General features: G+C 38.8%; 1 protein-coding gene across 1 annotated transcript; it reads right to left on the bottom strand.

The window, feature by feature from the left end:
• Positions 1-36: 36 nt before the first annotated feature.
• ywhaqa (tyrosine 3-monooxygenase/tryptophan 5-monooxygenase activation protein, theta polypeptide a) lies at positions 37-7,460 on the bottom strand. Its single transcript, XM_053488996.1, has 6 exons — positions 7,328-7,460; positions 6,098-6,520; positions 3,334-3,457; positions 1,867-2,030; positions 1,668-1,763; positions 37-1,117 (listed from the first exon to the last, which is right to left on the bottom strand). Exons 2-6 carry the CDS (start codon positions 6,389-6,391, stop codon positions 1,061-1,063), a joined length of 735 nt encoding a protein of 244 aa, XP_053344971.1. The 5' UTR covers positions 6,392-6,520; positions 7,328-7,460; the 3' UTR covers positions 37-1,060.
• Between the last annotated feature and the right edge of the window lie 1,221 nt (positions 7,461-8,681).

Below are 8,681 nucleotides of genomic sequence, written 5' to 3'. Positions count from 1 at the left end.
ATTGAAACCCAGAAACACACATACACACATGATACATATGGTTTATAAAACTGTCACTTTTAATTCAGGTTACATAGCTGTTACATAGGGCATCTGAACATTTTCACAAGGCTCTTGGCAGACTACAATCAACGCTTAGCAAAAACACAATAGTGGTATGTATATCTATCGACATCACTGGACAAACCAAAAGATCCTCAATATGTGCACAACCCTGCAATAAAAGTATTTAACCAAACCCAAGAGCAATGGGTATGCAGTATTGGTATCATTTCCCATACCAGTAAATACTGAAAAATGGGCATGCATGACCTAATCCTTAATTATTCTTATTTTAATCTTTTTTAAATTAAGTGGCACCTTTTTGACTTAGGCATGCTTTAAAATAACACAAAGCAAAGGTCTTGACTAGAAAGGAGTGTTTTGTCATGATTCTTAAGAGACCAGTTGGTTTAAAGAGCCAGTAAGCAGAACTGCCAGGCTGAGTAGTGATAGCTGATTAGCTACTTAAGAGCAGCTGTTCATCTTGACAGTACTAACGTGAAGGAGTGTTCAAGCCATCACCAAAATTCTTCACAAGTTTTCAGCAAACATGTATTGCATAAGTGGCTGAAAAATACAGTTCGCTATTGAAGAAAGCCTGTCGGCCTTACCCAAGGCTGTCAGCGCTCGTTAGACATGTCTACGTCAGCCAATCTGCAGAGAACATACACCAAGTTGTCTGATAATTAATGGACCGCTGACATTATGTGAGGCTAATACTTTTCTACAGCAGACACTGCACATAAAGGCAAAATGGACAAAACCACAAAACCAAGGAATGGAGGAGTTATTTAAACTTAATATCATAACCTCAAGCCAGGTGATTAAAATAACAGGACAACTGGAATTTTCATAAACACGGCTCATTGGAAATGATCATGGGTTTACATGACTAATAATTGTAAGTGAAACGATAAGGAATGAAGATGTGTAAAAAGTTTTTTTTGTACTTATTATTATTTTTTCTTTTTTTCCCCATTTTTTAAATTTTTATCTGTGGCGACAACATGCTGGAGTCTTAGTTTTCTCCATCTCCTCCTTCGCCCTCATCTGCTGCATTGTCAGAGGTCCATAACTGAAAGAAAGATTTGCAAATTACTAGCATTACTCACATGTACCCCTGTTGCTCTTTATTGCAAACTATCTATACATAAATGATAGAGAAAGCATTGTGATTATAGGTAAATTTTTAGCAACAATGTGTTAAGATGCAGCCATTTATTATTTTCCAAAAAAAGCTCACCCACTGGTATTATTCCCCTTGCATCTCAGCAACTGGCTAATTACTACAATAAAATTATTTATTACAAAACATCTTTCTGTATCTGTATACAGTTAGATTGTATCTTGTGCAAGGTTTAACAAATTTGGCTCCTGTTAAAGAAACATCTAAAATGCTGACATTTCTGCAGCAACTGAATAAATGTTTAAAATCCAAATACTTAAACATTCTTTTCCTTGTTTATTTGTATCATCAGACATACAAAACCCTGTCAAAGCTTTCACACTAATATGACCAATAAGAATCAAGAAATGAATAAGGCTGTGTGTAACCATCAATGTTTTTTTGGATCACACTGGTTATAAAAATGTAGCACTTTCCTTCAGCTGTGTCTGTAACTTACTGTGAGGTTGTCTCTAAGTAGCTGCATGATGAGTGTGCTGTCTTTGTAAGAGTCTTCATTAAGTGTGTCAAGCTCAGCAATGGCTTCATCAAAGGCCTATGAACAGAGTCAAAAGTCAGGTAAATTCAGTTAAAGTGTCTACGTCACAAAACAGTATGTCTGAACATAATGTGTTCCTGTGTAATAAGCCACCACCCACCTGCTTGGCCAGGGTACAAGCCTGCTCAGGAGAGTTGAGGATCTCATAAAAGAAGACGGAGAAGTTGAGGGCCAAACCCAGGCGGATAGGGTGTGTGGGCTGCATCTCCTTCTTACTTATGTCGAATGCATCCTGATAGGCACTCTGCGAGTTGGTTATTGTTTCTAAGAGGATGGAAAAGATCATCATGCATGATTTAATCATAAACAGGGTTGGGTCTTGGAGAAGATACTAGTTTGCAACTTTAAAAATGAGGAGTAATCATATCTAATGTGCATTACTAAGGCAAAAGGAAGTCTTAGCTAAAAAAAAAAAAAAAAAAACAACAAAAGAAAAACCAGCATCTAACTTAAGTGCAATGTGGTTTTCTGGCCTAAAACCAACCAGAAACCAGAAGACTGCATGTGGTGTATTTTCTCATAGCCTGGCTAAATATATTGGTTTTTTTTTGTGTTTTTTTTGTTCCCCAATTCCATTTTTTGTTAATATTAAAAATTCAGAAATGAGTACTCCTTCGCAAGAGTGCTGGAGCATTAAAGTTGTAATTATTAACTTGTGATCTACTAACACTTAACTTTATGTCAGGGTAGAAAGAATTCAGTAATGTGGTTTACAACAGCTGCAGCTGATAGACCTTGTGAAGAGAGGTGCAATTATGGTTGCTGCTGCCAGACAAATTCAGAAACTGATGATCTGATGAACAGTCTACAGATTTTTACAATGAATGGTGTGAAAAAAAATCTTTTTGGCAACAGTGTAGTGAGCAGGAGCATGTTGTCAAACAGAGGGGGTCCGGGGAGGGGGGGGGGGTTCTGAATGGTTTGAACACACCAAAGCATCATCATTATTTTTTTTATCCAATCCTCAACTATCCAGTTTTTGTGAGCCTCTTCTTACTGTAGCCATTAGTTTTCTGTTTGTGGACGACAAAAAAAAAAAAAAAAAAAAAAAAAAGACTCCAATGTAATCTTTTGCTGTTGAACAGTATCTCATTTGCCTCAGGGTTTGCCATGTTTTGCCATGTTTGCGTTTTCCGATGTGCTTTTCTGCTTATCACAGATATAGCGACTGATGATTAGAATTATTGTAGCCCTACCCTAAACAGCTATTCTCCTTTGATCCCTTATATCAAGGCATTTTTACCCTCAGGTCCGCCACTCACTGGATGTTTTACTTGTTCTTTATACCACTCAGTGTAACCTGTAGTGAGTGCTGTGTGCAAAAATCCCAGCAAATGGGAAATTCATGTATAGTGCTGCCATATAATTTTCTTACTGGATTAATTGTATGAATATGCTGGGGTATGTGTGTAAGCCAATCCTTTTATGTTTTATTATAAATTATTTCTCTATACTTCTAATTGGTCATTCATTATTTCAAAAAATATTATTATTTTTGCAGTTATTCTTGATTGAAGAGTGATCCTTCCTTACAAAAAAGTATCAAAGAAAGGCCAAACACACTTACCCTTCTTATCTTCCCCAGAGGCAACCTCAGCCAGATATCTATGGTAATCACCCTTCATCTTTAAATAGAAGACTTTGCTCTCAGCATTAGATGAATTTTCAATCAAATACTTGCTCAGGAGCCCCTATAGAGAAAGCAAGATAAAATATGAATACTTTCAATATATATACACAAAAAAAATTTTAACCACAAAAAAAGTTTAATGCCAGTGGGCTGCCCCTCTTAAATAAGCATCCAATACCTATTATATAATGACTAAAAGGCGTAGTATCTATGGGGCAAGAACTCTACATCCATTTCATGTGAAAGAAAAACAAAGTGCAAACTTGACCATACGTCTTGTTCTGGGAGCTGGTGTTGCACAGTTATGTGCAAGGGCATCACATTGGTTAGAAACAACACATGTGATCTTACACACATGGAAGCACAAATGTGCTAGTGTGTGTATTTGTGTGCAGCCTGCAGACATCCTGTGTGAACCAAGCCTTTTCCTTTAGCTTCTGAGGTCAGTGATGATGGCCCAAAAATACTCTTTCACCCAGGATGCTGTTGAGCCAACACAATGTGAGGCCAACATGGTTACACACAGTCACTTATGAAAGTGAAAAATGTGCAGCAGGTATAAAGTAAGGCTGCATGAACATATTGCAACTGGGATTTAAACTTCAATTTTTAACCATTACATGGACTATTTAGTATTCAAAAATTAGCATTGGCTAGCAAATAATTTGACAAATGATCACATTAAGAGCATGTTGCCAATATTTATTCAGGAACTTCAATTTGCAAAAAATAATACACTGTAGCTGGAGTAAATTGCAGCCTTTTAAATAAAAGCCTAAATAATTGCAATGGCCCATATTGCGATTTTGATTATGGAATTCATTAATAGTGCAATAACTATAAAGCCAGCACCATCATTATCATAATCACACTGTTTTTTAACTACCAATTAAGCACTTTTAAAAATCTTTTAACCAACTAATGTATTAAGTAAGCTCTCCAGAGTTACTGTCATAATTTGTTAGTGGAAATTAAGAAAGGCCATTTTAACAAAAAGCTTGAGTTATGCAAGCCAGTGAGTAAAGAGTAACCAAGGAAAACCATAGGCATCTTTCCAAAGAAACCTGGATAATCTATAGACAGCATCATCAACCACCACTACTACTACTACTAATAATAATAATAAAATAATGAAATTACTTTAAAACTCTGTGGTCCAGATATTCTGCATGACAGTTTTACCAACATGTAAATAATCTCTACACACAATGCTCTTGACCCAAGAACCTGAGTGCATGCAACAATGGACAGTTCTTTTAATAGACAATTTTTTTTAATTGTTTAATTGTACACTCCTGTTAGCTTTAGTCAGCAAGACAAGTGATAAGCACCACCTATCAGGGCTGGGTGAGTGATATTACACCAAGACAGTGATGTAATCAATCACGGTACAAACATCTGTGATAATACAGGCAGTGTCATTGCTTTCGTAACACCAGTCAATTTTTACTCACAGCAGTCTATTAGTACTTTAATATAAATGTATAGTACAAGTGTTTGGTTCACCATGTTTTTCGTGTAGGTCCCTATCCTTCTGTACATGTATCATATCTCTCACATTCTCAACACATTTGGTCAGTTTAGAAAAACGAGAACACTAAAGATTTCTAGCAAAATAATAAGTTAGATGTCAAGTCAGGCTTATATGGAAGAAACAGGATTTATTTGTCCCCAATTACTGAATGCATGTAAAAAGTTTGTGCTTGTGGCATGAACCAACACTAGGGGGCTGAAGCAGGTAATCTGAGAGGAAGCTACTGCTGTGTCCACACACTTTTTTTTTCTCTAGTAGATGCTGGGGGAAGTACTCTGCTGCAATAAGCTTTGCATGCAGGTCTCAGAAGAAAGCCATAGCCAATGTTAATCTAATATCCGTTCCTTTCAGGAATGGTTTGGCTAGCCTATGATGTAAAACTTATTTTAGTTTCTCTGAGTCAAACTAGTTGATTAGCTAAATCTAGAGCCTTTTTTTGGGGTGGGGTGGGGTGGGGTAAAACTATTCCTTCAGGAACTGATGAGAATGCAAAACATTCAGGTGTCAAAACTAAAGATATTCCAGAGTGTGACACACCTTAAACATCAGGATTTTTGGTTAAAAGCAAAAATCATACTCAGTGCTTTGAAGTAATCTTTTCATGACAAAACCTAGGCCCAAGAACAACGGTGTCTCTCTAGCAACTCCAATGATGCACATCTGACTGGATGTGGGAGGAGAGGGACGCAGAATTCCTGCCTGCAGCAAATATTGATTGTGAGCAGCTAGGTCATTTGCCTCTGCACCAGTGTTACAGGAATCAATCGCCGCACTCCTCTGGAGAAGCTTCAGATGTTAGCACAGCAAAGCTTTCTCTTGGCAGCGTCTACACAGTGGACAGCTTGTGCCATATTCTTAATTCGAAGTTAAACACTACTCTCTTGGCAAAAATGCTCTATGTCAAAGTACTTTAGTGGCTGTACTACTGTCTGGGATTTACTGAAAAGGTATACTTTTATCAGATTGTAATTTGATCCTGATTGTCCAATGAATGCCTCAGTAGACAACCGTTTTCATGCACATGTGCATTAATCGTCCGCTTCAACGCAGTCCCTTTAATCTTAATACTAAAGCATCTTACACCTATTTTCCAGCTGGCATTTCATCATATCGAAAACGATATAGCTTAGCTAAGTCGTTTTTAACAAGAGCATTGCCCTTCCTTACCAGCACGTCGTGACAGATCTCACGCAGCTCGGCCTCCACTTTCTCTCTGTACTCCTTCACCATCTGAAGCTTCTTGTCGCCGCCGTCCGTCTTCTGTTCGATGCTTGAGATGACTCTCCATGCTGATCTCCGGGCCCCCACCACGTTTTTGTAGGCGACAGAGAGCAGGTTCCTCTCCTCGTTGGTAAGCTCGGCTCCTTGCTCAGTCACTGCCTTCATGGACGACGCCATGTCGTCGTAGCGCTCGGCCTGCTCCGCCAGCTTAGCCTTCTGGATCATCTCTGTTTTATCCATGTTATGTCTGCGATGTGTGAAGTCTACGGCAGTCCAATAAAATGGGAGTGAAAACGAGCGAAGAAACGGTCGAAAGGTCGGATCGGGGGAGTGTAAAGCGAGCTGCTGATGTGGTTATCCCAGGCGCACCTGCAAAAGCAGATCAGAAGGCGTGGACGTTAAACGCCAACGTTAACAGAACGAGCTAAAACAGCGTAAAAAGCGTAAAAGGTGCAAAATAGTCAATAATCTCATAGCTGGATTATATGTGCTGCATGAGACGCAAAATGAACTACAATGCGAGTGGTCTCTCAGAGAATCGAGGGTGTGTGAAATGTGAAGCGGGAGACACCTGTATGTGTGCGTGCAAGACTATCCAGCTATATTTATTACCTCGAGCCAGTTAGATTACTGGTTTTAGTTCTCTTTAGGATCTCCAGTTGTTTAATGCTATTTCCACCAATAACGGTAATTACAAGTCATTAAACAGTGCATCTGCGGCTGGTACTTGCACTACTTGCTAACATTCGCTAGCTATACTATATTACTAGGCTACTACACGCTAGCTAGTTTACACACACCGGAACACGACAAGCAATGCTTTACCCAAGATATTGTCACCAAAAACACAATAAACCACAAGATGCAATAAACTAATGTTAATACAAATGATGCTAATGTTCATCAGCTTGACTTATAATTTAAACGTTTCGTCCAACATTTGGATTTTCTTTCAACAGTCACAATACGAGCTCATGCGAAACGACTGCTGATTTTTCGCACACTAACCTACGTTAGCTATCCGGCTAACATTAGTGAATCTATTTCTAACAGGTCATTTTCCTTCTTCGCGGTGATTATTATAAAAGAATATATATTAACAATGGGTCTTCTCCAAACAACCGTCGTGACAATGATGAACAAGAAAAAGCAACGAAAGGAGGGGGAAATGCCCACCTTTACACAACTCAGAATCCACCGCTCCGCAAAGCCAGCAGCGCGAGACCCTCTTTTGGTCGGTTTGGAGGGAGAACAGATTCCGTCTAACGTCAACCTAACCTGAAAAATTAGGCGTGGCCACCTCCTCGGAAATCCAATGAGATTGTATTTTTCCGTCTCGAAAGCGGTAAAAAAGGACCAATCCAGGCTAAGGAAGCAGAATAAAGGCGGGCTTCGACTGAGGCCACGGACTTTATACCAATTAGATCAAGGGAAAATACGTCACCATCGCCATGGATACAGGGTCCTCCTCCGTATTGTACACTCAGCGGGCGTGGCCCGACTCGGGAGAGATGGTGGTGTAACCCAGAAAATGACTAATGTCGCTTTCATGCATGTGAATCGTCCGATAGTGCTTGTAACTGTATTAGTTATACAAAAGAATCTTTATTGTTCTATTGTTATAAATAAGCTTTTAAAATAACTGACAAATAACAGGGCAGATGAATAACTTAGTAAATATAGATGCATAAAAACCATTAGAGGTTTCTGTTAGTTCCTGATGATTCTATAATGGTTTGTAGTAGTTTTGTGGTCTCCTTCATATCTTTGAATATCACCTCAAGGTAATACATGTGACACAAGACTATGTGGTGTAAGAATGCACTGCTTGGTATATAGCAGCTACAGTTTCCTCTACAATATGTTACTGAAAAATATAGGGATTAGAAAACTGTGAAAATAATTCTTTTACTGATCAGGAATGGGTGAATCATTAAAATCTATTAAAGCCCCAAATTCCCGAAATAATCTTGCCTTCAGTGAGTGTTATTGAGAGGTTAAGATCCTAACCCCTGTGTGCTACCATTACCTGCAAAGTCTGCGGTCAAATCGATGCCGCTCCTCACGCTGCTCTAATGTTTCTGCAGCCCTTATTCAGGCTGTTGCATGTGCTTTAGACGATCCGCAGTTTAATCCGGGGTTTCAATAGCTATGAGCTAGGCCTGACGTACCCATTTTGCCATATATGAAGCGACCTATTGTTACAGTCTGTAAGCAACACCTGTGACACACTCACATTATGACATAAAAGTTGATGATGTTGATGCCCACCAAACAAACAGAATTTCGAATAATGTTTAGTGTCTGTATCTTAGCTTTGGAATAGATTACTACATAGTATGTAACAGTAAATCATGAATGCCAGAACAAAAAGTCATTGCTGGTGCTAGCCAAAATTCCACCATGTCACATGTTCGGCTAGTTTGGCTTTTGCATTAAAGATGGACAATGATTTGGTGTTTAAGCTTTCATTAAATATCTGTATTTCCACCTGTGATTCAAGGTGTTGAGTTTGTGCTTCTGTGCCGCA

This window comes from Clarias gariepinus, chromosome 27 (genome assembly GCF_024256425.1).
Source record: "Clarias gariepinus isolate MV-2021 ecotype Netherlands chromosome 27, CGAR_prim_01v2, whole genome shotgun sequence".
Classification (NCBI taxonomy): domain Eukaryota; kingdom Metazoa; phylum Chordata; class Actinopteri; order Siluriformes; family Clariidae; genus Clarias; species Clarias gariepinus.
Note: the sequence above shows the minus strand (reverse complement) of the source record. Positions and strands in the feature narration are given on the sequence as shown.